Below are 20,790 nucleotides of genomic sequence, written 5' to 3' on the forward strand. Positions count from 1 at the left end.
AATTAATAAAATGAAAACAATATCATCATCAGTATTATTATTATTATTATTATTGTCATTATTATTATTATTATTATTATTATTATTATACAGCTAAAACAGATTAAAAACGTACAAAAGTCACCTCAAATGAAAAATAAAGCAACTCGTAAAATGACCAAGAGTCAAAACAGTGAAAACAGTTGAAGCAGACAGCTAAAACAACTAAACTGGCTTCAAACAAAAAAAGAAAAGAAAGACAGAAAAATAACCACTAAAGTTTTGACCAAAACAAAAATGTCTAACGTTCTAAATTGTTTTAGAAGTTACAAATTGCGGCTCCAGACAAAATGTGTTTGGTGGAAAGCGTCTCCTTCGGTCATAAAGCTCGCCGACGCCTGTTCTAGAACAAGATGATACAGAAGACATATAGGCAATGAAACGTGTATAAAATCCATTACAATCAAACTATTTAATGTGAGACAAAGAGTTTAGTTTAATACCGCGAGTTTATTTCATGGCAGAAAGATTTAGTTGTAACATTTGCATTTAAAGTTCACAGCCGCCGACAGAGTGCGACATGAATCGACTGAACTCCGGATAAGAGTGAGTTTTGATGGTGGTGAGGAGGCGGGAGAATCATCCGGAGAACGAGAGGGTTGAACACGAATCGAAACGAGCTCCAGCGTCTTTGTTTTGCTTTCAAGGTGGACGTTTTTGAAAATGCTTTTGACTTTGTTCCCGTGGAAACGGGACAGAACATAACTTTTCTGAAACGCTGCTACTGCGCATGCGCACCACGGCCGTAGTAAATAGTTCTGCACATTGACGATCACCTAATAATAATAATAATAATCCAACCTCTTCATCTGTTCATATGAAGGTCTGTGTACTCCCATTGTTATTGTTTATCACGTGTTGTTCTCTGCTGCATGTGTGTGTGGTTTCATTTCAAAAACAACCACAAGCAGCCACTTGTGGAAACAAGAAAACGACATAATTTCAGGGTTTATGCTGTTTTCCAAAAGTTGCCATATAAACACAACACTTCTCTGAAATGAAATTTCAAAAACTTGAATCGTTGTCGTGTTAAATGAAGCCGATGAAAAGAGTTTTTTTTTTTGTTTGTGGCTAATAACAAATATCTCCAAGTCAAAACCACATGTTTGTATTTCACTGCAGGTTCACAGCAGGACGCAGTGAACAGCCGCCGCTGAGATGTGAAGACAAATCAAGATGGCCGAAGACTTCTCTTGGATCCAACAACAAAAACACAGTTTACAAAAAAAACAACAAAAAAAACAGCTAATCAAAAGATTCAATATGAACAATGATGAATTTGGCCTGAAGCTTCTGTGTTTGAGTGAAGAGACGAGACGCTGATGAAGAGAAAACCTGCCAGGAAAGTTTGACAAATGGAAAATTTGAAAAGTCTATGATCTGGAAAATCTACGGTTACAAAACATACGTGGGAAAAATGATTGTGGGATTTCGCACATGGGGAAATTATATAAGAAAATAAGGAATTCGTTCCTATTTTTAGACCCGAGCAAAGACCATTCATTAACCGATCCACAGTTGTAATTTGACCAGAAAAGGACAACGTTTCAAGAGAAAATCCATCGTTTTTATGTTTTCATTTCACAAAAGTTTTGCGTTTACACAAGAAAAACGCTGAAAACAATGTCCGTTTACACGAAAGCAGCACAAATACTGAAAACAATGTAGTTAGCATGTTGGTTCTACTCGTGGGTGCTGTTGTTTATGTTTGTAATGAAACCACAAACATGCACACAAGAAGATGACCACTGGTATGGACAGCATTAAAGTTGGATCAGCAGAAGAACTATTTACCGCGGATAAGCTGTTCTTTTCCCCGTTTCCATGGATACGACGTGGGACCGTTGTGAAAAGTTCCGCTTTTCTCCATTTCAGTAGACAGATAATTGAGTTTTCCTGAAAAGTTGTGTTTGTTTTTTTTAGTTTCCATGAATATGGAGTGTTTTTGAAATGCTACAATTTTCTCCATTTCTATTAAAACAGCTTCAGAGCATTTTAGAAAAGTTGCGTTTCTCCTGGCTTTCATGGGGACGGAGTTGGAGTGCATTTTCAAAAGGTACGTTTTCACTTTTTTCAAAAAGTTGTGTTTTCAGTGTCTCCGAGCACCATTGTCCTGTGAACACCGAAACCCCCCCCAAATTTTTTTTCCATTTTCACTTGAAAATGTTGTCCTGTAAACTTTCTATTATTTATCTTTTTTATGACCAACTAAATGGAATTTCTACTATTGATTTCAGGCACGGTCAATATTTTCTTAGCAGTTTGGCATTTCAATCACACAGACATGAGTATGGATAAAAACTGAGCTGATAAATGTAAACAATGGATGGATCTCAAAATGAAATAAACTTCTAAGAATGTATAGCCAGTTGTCATTTTGTGTGCCTCCCTGTGTAATTTATTCTTCTTGTTTGTTTGTAGTTCTTGTTCTTCTTGTAAGTTTGGATGCTTTAAAAAGTTATGTAAATCCCTGAACTGAATGATGTCAACTTGTTGACACTCATTACACATAAAGTAAAAATGTTTTTGTTTTTTAATTTATTTCTTTTATTTATTATTTTCTAGTTAATATTATTTGTTTGTTTGTTTATGTGGTCTTTTCTTGCTAAACTTGGAGAGAAACAGCGTCACTCCAGGCTAAAAGGGAGTTATAAAACTAATCTTTGAATTTAAATGTCGCCTCTGTGTGTTTTAGTCGACATTAATTATGTGGTTTCCCATGAATAAATATGCATTACAAACTAAAAGCTTCAGTCTGAAGTAAAAAAATAAATAAAAAATTGCGATTAATAGCAATTAATTACAGAAACTTGTGCAGTTAATTATTAAATATTTTTAATTGATTGACAGCACTAGTATAAATACATCAAGATACAATATTTAGAAGTAGAATATTCTTCCTGCTGACACGCTCACTTTATTTAAATCAGGATTTAAAACAATATTATTTGATCGGGTTTTCCAATGAACAATAGATTTTGCTTATTTTATTACCTTTATCTATTTTTTTAACTTGACTATTCCTTTCTTAATTGCTTTGTTTTGTGTGTGTTTAATAATCTTAATCGCTTAAGATAAAAATTCTTAATGGCCTTGTTTTAATGTATTTTCTTTTTGGCCGACACCAACAGGCTCAAGAAACACATAAGATCCTTCCTTACTGTGTCAGTACGACTTTATAACTCCTGTAAATAGTGTTAGTTGTGTTTTTCTCTTAATTCCAATATTTCATTCTTATAACAGTAACCACTCAACCCTGTATATATTCATATTTAATGTTACTTACTTCATTTTCATTCTGCCTGATTGATATTAGCTTTATTTTTATTGATTCTGTGAGGAGTAATGCCTCAAAGACTTTTCCTCTGGGATGAATAAAATATTTCTATTCTATTCTATTCTATTCTAATCTAATCTGTCGTCATTGTGTAGTTCCCCTATCTTTCCTGCAGGGGGAGACAGGGGTGCCATTAACTCTGCTGTCAATTCCAGTGGAGAAGAAGAAAAAGCCGGAAGCGGAGTGTGGTGTCCTTGTGTGGGAGAGCAGAACAGAAATAATGTTTAGACACATAAACGTAAGTACTTTTACTGCTTTGGCTTCCACACTGCTCGGTAGATTTATAAACGAACTAGCGTTGTTTAGTTGAAGCAGCGGTGTGAGTTGATGAAACGCGCCTAAATGTCGGCCCGGGGTCACAGGAGGACGGCTAGCTTTAGCTTAGCTTCCGGTGTCGCTTTACTTTTCTTTAAGGGTCTCTTTTTGTTCTATTGTAAAGCTGAGTGTGTGTAAATCCTCATGAAAGATGTTGAGATGCTCTGTGTGATGCTCTTTCATTCGGGTCACATTGGGTTTTTCTTTTTTTTTTGTGTGTGTGTGCTGTTTTTTAGTCACTCCAGCAGGTGGCGCGGCGGAGCATCTGCAGCTCCGCTCGGAGGCAAGTGAACAAAGTCCCGGAGAAACAGAAGCTATTCCAGGTAAAAAGAGACATTAATTTACATCTCTATCGTCTCAAGTATCTGTCAGCTGTGAGAGCAGTGTACAACATCAATACAACTTGTAATATAAACAACCCATCAATGCCTGTCCGAGACAGAAGACACTAGAAAATAAAAACTCTCTTTTTTACCACACCTGAAAAACGACCGTTTAGCTCAATTGGTTAGAACGTGGTGTTAATAAATCAAAGGTCGTGGGTTCGATCCCCGGCTTGGACACACATTTTTTTGCCCCCAATAGAGAAATTCAGTTCTTTTTTTAACGCTTTAACCTGCTTTCGTACCACGTTCGTACCAATGACGAAGGTGTAAAACCCAATTTTTACTCAAACTAGTCCAGAAGAAGTCAGGTTTTTGATGAAACCTTCCATTGCTAGCGCAACATAGAACGTCGGTTCGATTCTCGCACGAGGCTCTGAATGTTTCCAAGCTTTGTAGTTTAACTGAGTGAACGCGGCTTCAATAAACATGAGTTAAGCGAGACGTGCAGCTAAAAAGCGCTGCCTTCTTTAAACTTAACCAAAACTAGATAAAGACTAGATAAAGGTTACCACGATACAGCGCAACCTTCTGTAAATGAATTGTTCATATTGGTGACACCAAACAATTATATGTCCCAACACAGGAGATCTCATTCCTCAACCCACACTCAACTCAGTCAAGTTTTCACACCTCAGACATTTCAATTAACCATCTTTCCTGCATTTACAAAATATATTTTTCTCCCGTCAAATTCACATTAAAAAGATCCAGTGACCTCTGTTCAACACGTGACATTTGGTGACACTGGTCTAAAGTATCATGGGAAGTAAATGAGCGAAGTCTTAGAAGCTGCTCCATTCAAATTGAATTAAAAACTAGTCGTTGCATAAAATTAGAGAAATAAAATAAACAACATAGGAAAGTTCCAGATTTATACTTCAGCAGCCAACTAAAAGAGGTGCAGCCATACAGGAAGTCCATGGCTCAGTTTGAGTGTTGTGTGTAAACGGAACATGTTGTTTTAAAGTGGCACTAAAGATCTGGAGATACTTGCTCATTCGTGATGTCATCAAAGTGTCTAAACTCGCTGGAGTGGAACTGAAACGACGACCGATTCCTCAAACTGCACGGCTTCTTTCTCGACTCTGGTGTTTTCAGAAATACTTTGATCACACTGGCTTTTATAGTGCTGACAGAGAAAGCGTGTGACCGGGCCGCCATGTTGGTTTTTGCTTTGAACTCCAGCTGTAGACACAGAAATGGACATTCTGCCCCTACAGGTCTTTTTCATTTTTTTTTCTGACCACATTGTTGTGGTTTTGTGTTTTCATTCTGAATTTGAGAAATCTTTCATCTCTCTAGCTGTGATCCTCCAGTGTAGCGTCACAGATAAGTAGCCACATGTCGTGTCTCCCAGACTGCAGCACTAACACCTTGCATGGCAAGTCTCACCTTCAGCCTTGCACTGTTTGACCGGAGCTCTTCCTCGCAGGCTGACCGGACGCCGCCGTGTTGCAGTGACGAGCAGCTGCGTGCCATAGACTAAACAGACGGGTTTTACGGCGGCGTTGTCCTCCTGCGCTGCGGCGTGCTTATCGTAACGTCAGACCGTGATGAAGGGGAACTTTTAAATCTTGCACATAAAGTTTCGAGACACTTCAGGCTGGATGCTGAGAGTTTTATAGGTGGTGATGCAGAAACCTTTTAAAAAGCTGCTTGGCAGATGTTTAACAGGATCCGGTGTGACGGTGGAGAAGTACACTTCTACTTCTCCACTTTAAACCTCAGTTGAACTCGTTGCACTTCAACTACAACACAAAACCAGCCGGCAAGAAGCTCCAATCCGGCCAAAGCACTAAGAAAATTGAACAAAATGTCAAAGAAAACACTGATTTTTAACACATTTCTGAGGAGTTTTGACACAATACAACACTGAGACCAGAGCTGAGACATCAGTGATCATTACCATTAAGGCTGGCTAGCATTAGCATTAGCCTCAAAGTCGTGCTGTAGGGTGCAGTTTGTAAAAACCCCCAGAGTGCAACAGCTTTATGAGACGTTTCACTGTATTTCGCACCAGGTTTCATTGTAATTGACTTCATGTTGAGATTGCAGACGTTTCCAGTAGAATATTCTAACTTTATAATAGTATTTAAAGTGTCAGGTGGAGTTTGATTCGTCCTTATTGCAGCGGGAAGAAGATCAACACTTTGCTCTTGATCGGATTGTTTCTAATGTGTTGCTGTGTTTCTGTTCCTTGAGTCTGATAACCAGCATAACGTGTGATCAGTAACGTAGTTTCCTCATCCAGCATCTTTTTCTGCTCCAGTTTTGCTTCGTTTGATCCGGTGTGCATTGTGATGATGATGATGATGATGATGATGATGATGATGTGTCTGCTTCCTGTCCACGCTGAAGAGGTGGCGCTTGAACTCGTTTCCATGTTGCAGGAGGACAACGGGATGCCGGTTCACCTAAAGGGAGGCACCGCCGACGCCCTGCTGTACAGAACCACCATGGTGCTCACCGTCCTGGGTACGCAGGCCAGTGGAGGAGGGCAACGGATCAGCAGCCATGTTTTCTTTCCAGGGGCGAGAGTGTGGAGAATATTCACATGTATTTACTCCCTGATCTCAGTGGGATTAAATGTTTGTGAAGCAGTCATCAATAAGCATCAATAAGTTAAGAATAAATCCAACAGAATAGCGGCGAACGAAAAGTAAACATCGGAGAGATTTCCTTCACTGAGAGGCAGCAGCTAACAGACGGGTTCAGGTTGCACTGGGAGCGCCTCGTGTTTTCCTTTTCTTTACGTCTGCTGTGTTGCTTCCCCCTCCAGGAACCGGCTACGTGGTGTACGAGCTGGTGAAAGCAGCCTTCCCTCAGAAGAAAAACTAGCTGCTCCTCCTCCTCCTTCACCTCCACAATGTACAAAAAGATGAAGATATTCCGTCTGCCCGGCCCGACCCGCCGGCTTCCCATCACGGTGCGATATTGTTTCATGTTCATGGGATCAATATTTATTTCTCGTACTCTGACGATCAATAAAAGATGAAAAAAAAGCCTCTCATGACCCTTGAAAGAGCGTCTCCCGTCTGTTCAGTGTCTCCGTGTGGATCGAGGTTTCAGGAGTAGAGGAGAAGTGCAGCAGGTGGATAGAGAGACGGAAAAAGAAAAAGATCGTGCTTGTTTCAGCCCGGTGAGAGTACACACACAAAAAACAAGACTTTCACATTACTATTAGAACCGGGGTAACAAATCCAACCTTCCAAGGCCAAAACATTACTTTTAATGAGCTCATCAAGCTTTATCAAAATAAGTTCAGCTGCTAGAATTGATCAACTCAGCCTAAAATAATTTTTAAATACATAAAAAAATATAAACGTTTACTAAAAGATGTCAAAACGCAAATAAAAATAATGGAAAATGGATGAAAAGCATTTCATGGTTTTGACAAATCAAGCCTGGCGTCACATTGAGTGTTTTCCACTGTCGTCTTGTGTTTCTATGAAGAAACCACACAAATCAAAGAAACCTGGACCAAAACCTACAGATAATGCGAATTATTTCCCACTTTAAATCGATTCCTGTGGACATTCTTGTCATTTTAATGTTTGCTCCCTGCTTCAGAGGCGGTTGGGAGCCTGCAGTTTTGCAAGGCTGCCGCTAGAGGGAGACATTTTCAAAGAAATGAGCCGGTAAAGAACGCCGCTTTAATAAAGTTCCGCTTTGAACAGGTCAGATCATATAAATACACGATTTCTGCAGGTTTTCTGCGTGTGTGCAAATGAAAATTGCTGAAGTTTGAGAGAGAGTTAAACCAACTTCAATTTTAAGCACTTTTACACCAAGTTTCTCTGAATTTTGAAGAATATTGGCTCAAATAAAAATGTTTGAGCTAAATTCAGACCAATTTTCTCCTGCTGATTTTTTTTTTAAAATGGACTTTCAATCTTTTTTGATTTGAAAATGGATTAAATGTATTACTTTTACAAATTAGGGGACAGTTCAAATATAAACATGTAAGTAGAATAGATTTGACACAGAAATCTGTTTCTGTCATCTTTTTTTTCTTTCCTATTATTTTACTGCGGTTGCATAAGGATTTCCCCAATAAAGGATCAATGGGATCTTATTGTATCAAGAATCTGTATGGTTTCATAATTATACTGTATGTTTACTGGTTTATTAATGTTATGAGACTTCTGGTAAGTCTGTCATTTTAGAGATTTAGTTCCTTTCTAAATATATAAAATATTTTAAATATTACATTAGCACAAACCTGCTTGATGTTTCTGTGAGACTTATGAAACCTGAATATTTGGACCAGTTTGGAAAATTCAAAATAAATGAATCTGAATCAGAATTTATTGTTTTAAAATTGTGATTTGGTTTATGTTTTCCTGAATAGTTTCGGCACTGTAGAGAGACCACCACAGTGTGACATTTTAAGTTTAGACATTTTGGGGATGTGATGAATAACAAATGGGCAGGATTAGTAAATAAAATAAATAAAACATTGAAGAATTGATTAATATTTTGGGAAACATGCCCTAATAGATTCTTGCAGAATTGAATCACATTTAAACAAGAACTAAGAGAGAATATTCGATTTTTTTCCCTTCATATTTACAGGCTGTTTAACAGTCATTTGGATCAAAATACGCTGTATGTGACTCAGAAACTGAATTGAGTTTTCCACTTCATATTTTTTTAATTATAATTTAAATTTGTATTGAACATTGCTGTATATAATGTATTGTTTTAATGTCGCTGGGGAGGGTGCCCATCTGAATTACGTTACTTTTGTACCAGCGTCAATAAAATGTTCCTTCAACTGATCAATACAAAGATTGGCTGCAGTAGCAACGTCCCACCAACAGGGGCACTGTGACCCATAAACAACAACATCTCAACTGACGTCTAAAATAATTGATTAAAAGTCAACTATTATAGGACAGAATGTGCATTATATTATTGTTTTTGTTTTGGTACATCACAGGAACCACGAATGTTTAAATTGTTTTATTAAAATAGAATATATTGTCACAAAAAAACCACATTTTGAAACACAATTGCCTGTAATATCAACATTGACACATAGTGGGTGGGGGGGGGGGGGGGGCTCTGGAACAAGATTATTTAATTGTAATGATGGATTTTTTTAGGTTCAAATTGAGCAATTCTGAAAAGAAAGAAAAAAAAGAAAACGACGGAAAATATTTCCATGACTTGGACTTTCCCGCACGTGTACTACAAAAGATATTTCTGAAGTCGTGAGTAACTTTAATGGTTTTAAGTTGCGTGTGTTGCAGCTGCTGCTGCTTTGTGGTCCCCAGAAAACATCTGTCCCGGCAGAGAGGAGCATTAAAGGGGGAAAGAGGGGGGGGGTAGTTTACTCGACTGTGTAATATTTTCCTCGTTGATTCACAAAACGAGAAAGGGGTTAAAAAAAAAATAATAATACAAAAAATAAAAAAAGAAGACAGTCTCCCTCCTCCTCCTCTGATTCCCGTCTGGTGGCGCACAGAAGCTTCTCCATCAGCGGAAAGGAATGCAGAGAACTATGTAAAAGTTTCCGAGTGTGCGCGTCTCCCTCCCTCCCTCTTTCTCTCTCTCGGAGGTTTTACTCATCGCTCTTTTTTTTTTTTTTTTTTTTTTGCTGGCCCTGCTGGATGTCGTCAGAGCTCGCGGCGGGGGCAGGCAGAGCTGGGAGCAGCCCCCCTGTTAAGTAGCTGATTGCGTGGAGACTCTTCCCACTTGGAAAGACGCTCGCCGACGCGTCTGGGATCCCCGAAACCTCCGCTCCGACTCCCAGCAACCGGACCTCCTCTCTCTCCCTCTCTCTCTCTCTCTCCCTCTCCCCACCTTTTTAATTTCTCATCCTGGGGGTCTACAACACAGGCTTAAATCTTTTAATTTTTTAATTTTTGGAATCACACTAAAGAAAAGGCATCAGTCTCCTCTTGTAGGTTAGTCCTGCATGTTTGTTTTTTTAAACATCTCTTTTGTCATTTTGAGTAAATTATTGAAGAAAAAAAAATGTGATTCACAGGTTGTTTTATTCACGATGCTCATGTGTTTTAATATTCCGCTGACACTCGCATTGATTTGGGACTATTTGGAGAACCCGCTGGAGTAATCCTTGGCGCCGCTGTGCGTAATTGCGCACGATCCTTCAAAGATCCTGGACGATGGAATTTGATCATCTGATCGAAAGCACCTTTATCTGAGTAGATGGATGCTTCTTCTTCTTTTTTTTTTACTGCTTGATTGGACTATTTGAAGAGTTAAAATTCCAAAATGTGAACTGAAAAAGCGAAATGGAAGATATTTGGCCTTTCGCTCCTGAATTTCGTTAAATGTGGTTTATTTGTTGTAAAGCTAATATGTTGCAGGAATTGGGAGCTTTCGGCTATTTACACGTTTAGAACTGCTCATGTGTTTTTAATGGAGACCTTGTGGAGAAACAGGTCTTTTTTTGAGGGGGGTGAATGTGAGTTTCTGAAGCGTTTCTGTCCTAAAAAGTTGTGATTTCATGAGATTTCTGTTGATTGATGCGACATTAACGTAAGAGGGGGTCAGGTTTGTGACGTTTTGCGAGGGTGGGTGAGTGGGGTGTTGAGGGAGGTCTTGTGGAGCCCTGAGGCTGCTGTGGAGCTCCGAGTCTAACCTCCTCCTCCTCCTCCTCCTCCTCCTCCTCCTTTGCAGCTTCATTCATGCGCTGCTGATCCAGAGGCGCTGAGGATGAAGAGCAGGCTGTTTCTGGTGGCAGCGGCCCTCCTGGCACTGCTGCTGGCCTTCACTCATGCCCAGGGCCGAGGTAAAGCCGCTCATCCTTCCCTCTCCTCCTCTTCCTCCTCTTCCTCCTCTTCTCACCTCTCTCTTCGCTCCCTTCAATATACAGTTGGCACATTTACTCTGAATAAAAAACATCGCATTGCTCAAGCAGATGTGCGTTTGTGATTTGATTTGTTTGCACTCACCTGCCCTCTCTTTGTCCCTCCAGCCTCACTTTGAACTCCTGATTGATTCTTCCTCACTGCGATAATTTGCTTTTCCAGCAGGGATTTTCTACAAGATTCTCCTCTCGAGGAGTTTCAACTTGACTCATGTGGTTTGAATTCTGCATTTCGAAAGCCAGTAGCACTTGTATAATCACTTTAAGCCGTTAACGTGAGTGAAATACCAGCGGAACTTTGATATTTAGGACAAAACTCCTCCAATTAGGAAGGAGGAAAAGACAAATCTGGTTCTACTTTATTTTTATTTTTTTTCCAGTTTTAAACGTTAAAGTGACTAAAACTCTGAAAGAAACCAGAAAAAAAAGAAACTGTTTGAGGATCTGCTGCATCCAATTTATGAAAATTAGGACATTTCTTTTCCCCCCTCAGAGATGTAGTTTGATCTTTTTTACAGCAGGAGGGGCCCTTGCTCATAATCTTTGACACTCGTTTGCGAAAGCTTAGATTTTCACCAGATTCAGGAGGAAAAAAAAGAAAAAAAAAAGAAGGAAAGAAAGAAAGAAAGAAGCCCAGGCGGCACGTGGCCAAGTTTCCTCCCTCCGTCCTCTCTCCTGATGGAACGGAAAGACAAAATATGAGCTTCACATTATTTTCCAGAGGTTTTTGAGAGCAAACTGGCTCGGCTGCCGCTCTGGATTCTCTCAGAATCAAAGAGAGGAGGGGGGAGTGGAGGAATCTTCTCCTCTTCTCGCCTTCCAGGAGAGGTTGTGACCTCCTCTGACCCCCCCTCTCCCTCCTCCTGTCACCACCAGAGGTCACGGCCCGGCGGCCGGGTCGTATATATCCTGACAAGTGGAATAGTTTGACACGCGGGGGGCCTGAGGTAGAACCTCAAACACCTTGAAGACTAAAAGGAAACAAAAACAAAAACAAAAAAAAGCAAATATCTCAGACAATCATAGCCTTATTTATTTATCTATTTATTCATTTTCCTCCAAAAAAAAAAGAAAAAAAAAGGCTCCATGTCTACAGATGTAAAAAGAGCGCGAGTGGATTGTATGAGGGTTTTTTTTTGTTTTGTGACTGTCCGCGATATTCCCGTTTGGAAGCAGACGCTCGCGGCCCCCTCCTCCTCCTCCTCCTCCTCCTCCTCCCCCCCGCCCCGGTTGAAAGGATTCACCAGGTTGGTGGCTCCTCCATTTGGTGTCTGTTGACGTCCTTTGTCACCTTCCCCGGTCAAGTCTGGACCAGGTCTGCTGACCCGGCCTGCGTCCCGGCTTCACGGCAATATTTCACTGTGATATTCTTCACCTCCACCTTGAAACTGGTTGGCGGTCTCAGGCTAGTCTGGAAACTCTAGCTAGGTGCACTGTTTTGTTTTGTTTTGTAAGTTTCAATGAAGCTTAGGTGAAGCTCTGTTGCGTTTCATAGGAAGCATCCGTTACGTTTGTTTTGTAACAGGAAATGTTTTAGGTTTGTTTTGCTTGAAAATGCTTTTAAGTAGTCTCTGTGATTTCAGCTATTTTAACAAAACGCTCTGTCGGCTGTTTAAGTTGAACTTTGGCGAGACGATGTTATGGGCTGAGATGTGTTATGGGAACAGCGAGCTAGCCCGCCAGGCGCTCTCCACCCCAACCTGAAGAGTATCACGGTCAAATATTTTCTGAGACAGAAAACCATCTGTGGTGTCCCCCCCCCCCCCCCTTCCTCCCCCGTGTACATGGAAACGTTCTCTCCCCTTGTCGTTGCTCCCAAGTTGTTGCACAAAACAACTTCTCATGTACACGTTGCATGAACCGTCCCGTGTCACTCCTTCTGACTGTCTGTTGGTCGACGGCGAAAGGAACCGGCGGCTCTCAAACGACCAGTTTTTTTTTGGAAAGCGTGTGCAGAAAAGACGCACACGGCGTTCCGCACGGACGCCGCGTGCGTCTTTTGCGAGGTTTGCAATGGAGACGACGCTCAGATCCGCATCCATTGTATAATCGCCAGCAGCCAACGTTGTGTTTTTGTGGTTTCGTGGACAGTCTGCTGGACGTCGGCCTGCCCATGCTTTGTTGTGGCTCGTCGCTGGGAGGTGATTTGGTGATGTAGGTTCAAATTTTTTTATTTTTTTTTAAAAAGGGATCTTACCAGCAGCAGTGACGCGCATGGAAGCAAAGACAGGTGACAAATATCAGTTTTTATAAGCAATTAAATTCCTAAAACTGAGGTCCAATAACTACTAAAGACACATTTGAAGAGTAATGTTACACGTGAAGTCAAATGTTTCAAAAAGTATGACAAATAAAGTGGAATTTTCAAATAATAAATAGCAAAAGAGGTAAAAAAAACCCAAAACAAAAATAGACTACGAATGTGAGGATTAAAGGTGTGAAATCCCAAATAATTTATAATCTTAACAACAAAATGTAAAAAAAAAAAGCGACTCTACGCCACCTTAATCTCACAGAAAATGTACAAATTTGATTATTTGTTTTGACTGAACTTGAAATGTTGAGGAAAAGGTTCAAAAAGTCCTTTTCGAGACCTGAGTGACAAACAATACAACATATTGAGTAAAACGAAGTCATTGCAGAGTCAATAACAATGTGAGCAAAGTAAAGTTCAAATCTTGATTCTAAAGTCGCATAAAAAAATCGGCAAGGAATTTAACTCTTTTAATTCTATTAAATCAAAAATGTTGAGAAAATAAATACATTAAGGTAATAATGTCAAGAAAGAAGTAACAATTTAATTTGAAATATGTAGAAATATCCAAAAGCTTATTTTTATTTGATTACAGGTTAGTGTCAGAATATATACAAATATTTTAAATATTGTGTTTCTCTCATCCAATTTGGTTGTTTATTGAAAAATTATGAAATAATTAAAAGTAAAAACAAAAAAACCCAAGAAAACAATACTTTAAAATGTCTCGTCCATGTAAAATGTGGTCTTGCGTACTATAACACTTATTTCATGAACTGTAGATCTGAAAATATCAAAAGAGTGTCAGAAAATTCACAAATCAGCTTTCAGTGGGGAAAAAAAACTAACATTTTGGAAAATTAAGTTGTGATGTTGTTGTCCTGAAAAAGATGACGTTTGAGAGAAAGTTATGAAAGTTAATTTCGGAGTAAGTCAGTAATAAACAGTTTAAGGTGAATTCATTATGATGTTAGATACTGTAGTTACAAAGACTCTTGGCCGTTTTTTTGGAATTGGACGTTGCAGTACCGCGGTTAGCTGTAGGGGGCAGTGTCGGGATTAAAACCAAGAAAAAACAGCAAAAGTTTTCTTAAAGTGGCCTTGTGAGCTCTTGAAGTGTTTAACGGCCTCACAGGTCACCTCCTTCTTCACTAGCATATATTAGCGCTCGCTAGTCTTACCTAACGTACATTAGCAAAGTGCTAAAAATGTTTGTTTCAACCCATTGAAGCTGATTTGTCAGTTTTCCGCCGAGTTTCGTTTGTCGACTTTCCGACCACAACCAATTTAAAAAAAAGAGAAAAGAATCGTCTTTTCTTTGCTTCCATGGAGTCGTCCCTCAAAGTTCCCCCTCCCCCTCCCTGTTTGTGCTTCCTGAACCACAGGGGGGCAGTGTTGTGTGGCTCTGTCGTGTTTGTCGTCTCGTTTGTCGGTTGAGTCGAGCTCAAACGGAGGTCATTTTATTTTTCTCCCCAACGTGTCCAAAAATGGCCTTCCTCACATGTGTGGTTTGGTGTGTCTCCTCCTCTTTGTTGTTGTTGTTGTTGTTGTTGTTTGCTCCAACAGTGAACTTGTGTCACTTCGCCCTGGAAGTGTTGACTGTTGGCTAACAGTTAAAACGTCTTTACATCCAACTTTTTTTACAACTCCGATGTGAAGCGGGTGGATTGTGCTGACGCTCTCCCCTCTGTCCACAGTGGCGCCGCCGTCAGATTTGAGGTTTAAGATTTTAAATGAAAACACGGTACAGATGATCTGGAGCCGACCGCAATCCACGATACAGGGCTACAGAATTCAAGTGACCTCCGACACAGGTGGGTGCTTCGCTCAATTAAAAAAGACCAAAAAAAAAAAAACAAGCGAGTCATTACAAGCGTCCCGAAAGCTCTAATTCCCAGCACTCCCCCCTGTAATTAAGGTGATTTCTGCAGACACACGTTCGGCTCCCGCAGCTCATATGAAGTAAAAAAAAAAACAAACAAAAAAAAAAACATTAGGTGTGGGTGAGTGTAGTCGTCAGGCGGCTGGCAAACTGTCAGCGTTGTTTCAGCTCAAGAGCGTACACGCTCACTCCAGTCACACAAGAACAACCAACCCCAAGTAAGAAGTCTGTATAGGCCTCCAGGACGCTTGGAGACAAATCTCAGTGATTCATTAAAATAATCGTAATTACAGACTTTTGTGCTTCCAACTTTGCAGCAATTAGTTTGAGAGAGTGGTATGGAAATCTGTTGCAATTTGCTGGAATATTTATTTAGTCTCTCCTTCATTCAGCCCAGTAATAACACCCCCCCCCCCCCCCCCCCCCAGATAAAAGGGAACAGAACAACGTTAATTAATTACCGTAATTTCTGGACGAGGAGTCAAATCTGGAAAAGCTTTAAGAAGTCAAAAAACATATACACTGCTATGTAACATCCATTTAGTCTTTTCACTGGTGTATGATATATTAGTGATTTCCTAATGTACGATCCGAATGTGACCCGTCATGCAACTCTAAAAAAAAAAGAAGTGATTTCTAGTCCAGAAAATACGGTACTTTAATTCTTAATTTTTAATGTGAAACTGTTATTCCTAAAATTTACACTTGAATATTCTAAAAGACTCTAAAGATTGAGAACAGAAACTTATAAGAAAACACCAATAATCAATTACCGTATTTTCTAGACTAGGAGTCAAATATAGCAAAAAAAAAGTTCCACAAAAAGGAGAAAAAAACCTTCAAATTTTTTTTTTTTTTTTTTTACTGGTGTATTCTGACCCATTATCGACTTGTTTATATAAGTTGCATGACCAGTCGAAAAAATATTTTTTAAAAGTGTGACTTATAGTCTCAAAACGACGCGACTCTTCTAGGAGACTAGATCTACACAAAATAGATTTTAAAACAAAGTGCTGCAGCTTGAGACTAATCGATATTTAACATGGTATAAAAATGTAAAATAAACACGCAAACAAACATTCACTCTTCGTCTCATGACTGCTATAAAATGAAACACGGATTTGAAGGAGTTTTCCAGATCCATTTTCATTCACTACTTGTACTCACCTTTAGGTATGAAACTATTAATACAACTCCTTTTCAAATTAACCCACATTTTTAACAACAAATACACAGTATTAATGCGATAAGAGTACAAAATACAGTATCATGTAGGTCTAAATCTTTAGAACTCTTATTGTTTCTCGCATACGAGACTAAAGCTCCAGTAAGCGATTATTTGCCTTCAATTAAAGGAAGATTTGAGGGTATTAAAGGGTTAAGATCATGTGTTTTGGTTGATAGTAACAAGGAAAGTTTTCATTAAACCGAATTGTCGTGTTGTTGTGTGTTTACGCGGCTCTTCCAGTCCTCCGGTCATCAGTCACAATTTTTGAAAGCTGTGTTTTGACTCTGGGAGAAATGAAGTAATGTAATAGTTTCCTAATGGTTTCCCTCTGACTTGATGCGTTTTCTTCTTCTTCTTCTTTTTTTTTTTTTTTTTCATAGGGGAGCTAACGAAAGAATTTAGTCTGCCTGCATCTACGACTAAGACGTCCATCTCAGACTTGAGTCCAGATGTGGATTATGTGGTAACGATAGCGGCGTACGCCGGATCTGAGGAGAGTCTGCCCATCTCAGGCCGCATCACCAGTGAGTCCCCGTGTGTGTGTGTGTGTGTGTGTGTGTGTGTGTGTGTGTGTGTGTGTGTGTGTGTGTGTGTGTGTGTGTGTGTGTGTGTGTGTTCGATCTGAGGCCCTGTTTACACGAAAAGGTTTCACATGACAACACCAAATCCGTAAAAAAAAAAAAAAAAAGAGTGTGTTTACGCTGCAGCAGTGGACACAGGGACACCGATGTAGTTAGTATGCCGGGCCATGCGAGGGCGCTGTGGCGTGATTTTATAATGAAACCACACAGACGTGTGAAGATAATTATACACTATAAACATGAAGAAAATGGAGGGAACCCGACACCCGCATGGTATGATAACTGATTGAATGCTATCAGGGGTGAGTCTCAACTATTAAACTACTGATATGGACGACAAAACTAGAATACTGACCGCGAGTTGTACCACTACGGGGCGCAATGTTTGTCTACAACTGGGCGAGCAGGAGGGACAGTGAGAGATGCGCATGCGCAGTAACAGGCTCCGGAGCCGGTGTCTGCAGGAGGGATTAGCGGCTGTGAAAGAAACTTTCCACCTTGGGATAGATACAAAAAATTGGCGGATACAGTGGATCCGCACACCAGTGCCGTGTAAACGACCCCCCCCCCCCAAAAAAAAAAAAGTGAAGAAAGTTTTGTGGATACACTAGTATTCGTTGTCGTGTAAACGGGCCCTCAGTAGAGGAAATACCACAAACACAAACCACAACCAGTCGTTGTATGTTCACGTTTACGCTTAGGTTTGCTGAAATCCTCAGTTTGAGCAAGTGAGGGGAGGTTTTGCTTCCAGGCCTGAGGGAGCAGATGTCAGTAAAACGGTGCAGCGCAGGGAAGCAGTCAGCTGTGAAACATTTCCAGAGTTGGAACGAAGAAGCACCCAGGGCAGAGTGAAAAGCTCCATGTGAAGCCTGCCCAGTGGTTCTGGTTAGTCTGATCAGTTCGTCGGGGAGAACACAGGGTTTGGCTTCACGCTCGGCGACACAAAAGACAATTCAGAGCAAATTCAGGGAAGTTTAAACCATTTAAACCACTTGTTTAATGTGACACGTACAAACTACACCTGAGGTGATCTTTCCCGTACAGAGATCTCCAGTGGCCCATTTTCAGGGGATTGACTCCCTTGAAGTTACTGATTACAAATAAGTGATTACTGGGTTGATTATAGTAATCTGTTACCTTCCAGTCAGACCACAGTACTGAAAAGTGAAGTCTTATTTCAAGCTGTGGATTTAAGTGAAGACGATTTGATATTACATGTCACATAAATGGGGCCTCGGTCACAACAAATAATCACGGTTTTAATTATTATTTAATTAGCTGTGAAAGTGCAGTCTATTTGCACGACTGTGTAGTTTATCGCTCTTCATTCTTCGGGATCTGAGGGAATGAGGTCATCACTGGCATGCAGCGTTCCTTGTATCTGCAGTTTGACGCTTTCAAAAGTAAAAATGAGTTGAAAATGACAGATTTTGAGAGGTCTCAGCAGCAAGGAGGCATCAGTGGCTCCGTGGTCGTCCTCTGCCTTCCACCTCAAGGCCTTCACGGAACGAGCGTCGGGTCTTCCCTCGTGCAAAGCGCTGACCCAGTTTCGCAGCCGCAGTATTTCTGGTGGGGGACGCCTGCTCGGCACCACCGAAGATCCCAGAAACCCTCCAAGCGTCGGAGATTCCCTGGAAATCCTACAGCTGGTGTGACATCAGGCCACATCTCCGCTGCGACTGCAAGAAAGGACAGTTTATTACATTACATTGTCCGCTGGTGTCGAGTCTGGCGGACGGGAAGGGATGACGGGTCGGTTCCAGTGATGACAGTTTGGGGTGGAGATGGGGGGGGGGGCAGCGACAGTTACTGACAGGAAATGTTTCCGAATCATGACATCAAGTGAGGATATTGTTTTTTCTTGGAATCGACATCGGTTGACATGACTTGTTTGATTGTTCTGTTGTCTTTCAGTTGAGTCAAGTGGCACCTCCAGAGGACCTTCCAGGAAACCCGACCCTTCGGAGTCAGTCAGTAAGTCTTATTCTCAACCGGCCCCCCCTCCCCCCCCCCCACCCCCCCTGAGTTTTGTTCCGGGCAGCGTCCATCTGCGTGAGCTCAGCAGCAGCAGAGGGAGGTTCCCAACCACACAACATCCCATTGTATAGGAATAATCAGAATTGGGCCCCCGTAAATCTCTCCAGGATTCAGTCATGGGTTTTTGGTTCCCGGCCGGCTCGTTATGCCAGTGGTGGTGGAGGAGGAGGAGGAGGAGGAGGAGGAGGAAGCCGCACATGCTCAGTGCCGGGGGTCGGAGCCGGGTTCCCGGAGCGAGCCCAGCCCTCAGAGTGCTGAGAGAAGTGGAAACCATTACAGAGGCTGATTTACAAGAGCACCGCTGCTACTTCTGCCGCTGTTCCGCACATGATGACGAGATGATTTTCCTTCTTTTCACCAGAAGAAAGTCATGAGGAAACTCCCAGAGAGCACGTTTGAATCGCAGCAATGTTGCCGTGGGGGTCCTAAAAACTATAAACAATGAATAGTAAACATAAAAATTCATTTAACGTCACTAAATCAGCCAAAACGTATCCTTCCATTGGAATCAAAGTTATGCTGAGTTTTCTTCTTCAGAGAACTCATTCATTCATCCTATTTGATCTTACTGTTAACAAATTTGCTATATTTTTTTCTAACCCTTCAAAATAGTTTTGAAAAAAGTCAATTTATTTATTCAATTTCACCAATAGGTGACATTCGGTGGAGAAAAATAAAACGTGACAAGATATAAATGGCTTGATAATTTAACTTAATAATTTATTAAAATAACACAATATTTAAAAAACTTTAATACAAACAATGTTTGTTACAACTATTGCATTTCCAGGTGAACAAAGCTATAAAAAGAGGCTTCCTCTTAACTCAAAGTAAAGGCTCAGCTCCCGCTATTGTGAAAACAACGGTGCTCGGATGCACTGAAAACACAACTTTTTGAAAACGCTCCAAGTCCGTCTCTGTGGCAACTTTTTGAAAACCGGAGAAAACGTGGCTTATTTTTATTAATTTTTTTTAAGAATGTCCGAGTACTCCCATTGTTAAAGTTTATAGCGTATTGTTCTCTGCACGCATGTGTGCGTGGTTTAATTATAAAAACAACAGCGCCAACTTGTGGCTTCGCTACATCGTTTTTGTGGAAATGTCTTGAAAATGTTGCCCCGAAAACTTTTGCAAAAAGAAAAAAAAAGACGAGTTTTCACTCTTAACGCAGGGCATTCATTTACACAAATGAAGTAAAAATAAATGGCACAAAGAAAAAGTTCAACTCTATTTTCATGAAGAACAATAGATTAGGGATTATTTGATGTGAGGATTATCGCGCTAAAGTTTGAACTTTCTTTAGTTTACTTCTGGAAATGTTTTATCTCCCCCCCCAATTAATTTTAAGTGAACAGATCTACAAAATCATTGAGTATTTTTTTTATTTTTTTGTTTTGTTTTTAACGCTTGGTACCACAGCAAAAACATTTCGGTGGTGCAAACAGTTGGAAACACGTGGGAGGTCTCGTAAACAGCGCGGGAAACCGACAGCACTCGCTCTCAGCAGCTTTTTAAACCACATAAAAAATGCACACATGTTGGAAAACAACAAGCGTTTGGCTGCTCGCTGTGCTATGTCTGAAGAGTGTGGACTCAGTGGACGGTGGACAGGCAGGGTTGTCTCATGTTTAGTCCTGGTACACGTTTTACATCCATGTGATCCTCTGACAAAAACAAACATGAAACAAGTACAAGTGTCTCTATTTTTAAATTCTCACTAAATTCCTAAAGGCTTTAAAATGTATTCAAGTTTTACTGGATAAAAGCCAACAAGCATAATATTCATGACTGTTTTATTGAATCTAATCTAATTAGAATGAGACATTTATTACAAATATAATATGAATAACTATATTTATTATGATCTGATTACCACTATATTGCACATCA

The 20,790-nt window shown here is 40.3% G+C and overlaps 3 protein-coding genes across 3 annotated transcripts in view; all 3 read left to right on the top strand.

Moving 5' to 3' along the window:
* The window catches only part of filip1b (filamin A interacting protein 1b), a 30,007-nt gene extending 27,604 nt beyond the window's left edge, over positions 1–2,403 (top strand). The window contains exon 7 of the mRNA XM_080513890.1: positions 1,162–2,403. Coding sequence (XP_080370016.1) covers positions 1,162–1,196 — 35 coding nt within the window. The 3' untranslated portion in view covers positions 1,197–2,403. The remainder of the gene's footprint in view (positions 1–1,161) is intronic.
* Positions 2,404–3,498: 1,095 nt separating this feature from the next.
* On the top strand, positions 3,499–7,099 carry cox7a2b (cytochrome c oxidase subunit 7A2b). The gene is made up of 4 exons (XM_080514286.1): positions 3,499–3,614; positions 3,928–4,014; positions 6,468–6,552; positions 6,857–7,099. The coding sequence occupies exons 1-4, from the start codon at positions 3,597–3,599 to the stop codon at positions 6,913–6,915; spliced, it is 249 nt and encodes an 82-aa protein (XP_080370412.1). The 5' UTR covers positions 3,499–3,596; the 3' UTR covers positions 6,916–7,099.
* A 2,673-nt stretch (positions 7,100–9,772) lies between these two features.
* col12a1b (collagen, type XII, alpha 1b) overlaps positions 9,773–20,790 on the top strand; it is a 132,048-nt gene continuing 121,030 nt past the window's right edge. The window contains 5 exon segments of the mRNA XM_080513816.1: positions 9,773–9,989; positions 10,729–10,840; positions 14,870–14,986; positions 16,663–16,806; positions 18,778–18,837. Coding sequence (XP_080369942.1) covers positions 10,765–10,840; positions 14,870–14,986; positions 16,663–16,806; positions 18,778–18,837 — 397 coding nt within the window. The 5' untranslated portion in view covers positions 9,773–9,989; positions 10,729–10,764.

This window comes from Blennius ocellaris, assembly GCF_963422515.1.
Source record: "Blennius ocellaris genome assembly, chromosome: 18".
NCBI classification, from domain to species: domain Eukaryota; kingdom Metazoa; phylum Chordata; class Actinopteri; order Blenniiformes; family Blenniidae; genus Blennius; species Blennius ocellaris.

Bases quoted from the DNA above. Each gene is read 5' to 3' on its own strand.
- cox7a2b (XM_080514286.1), top strand. The intron at 4,015-6,467 runs GTAAAAAGAGAC...TCCATGTTGCAG, and splicing joins AGAAACAGAAGCTATTCCAG to GAGGACAACGGGATGCCGGT. The intron at 6,553-6,856 runs GTACGCAGGCCA...TTCCCCCTCCAG, and splicing joins CATGGTGCTCACCGTCCTGG to GAACCGGCTACGTGGTGTAC.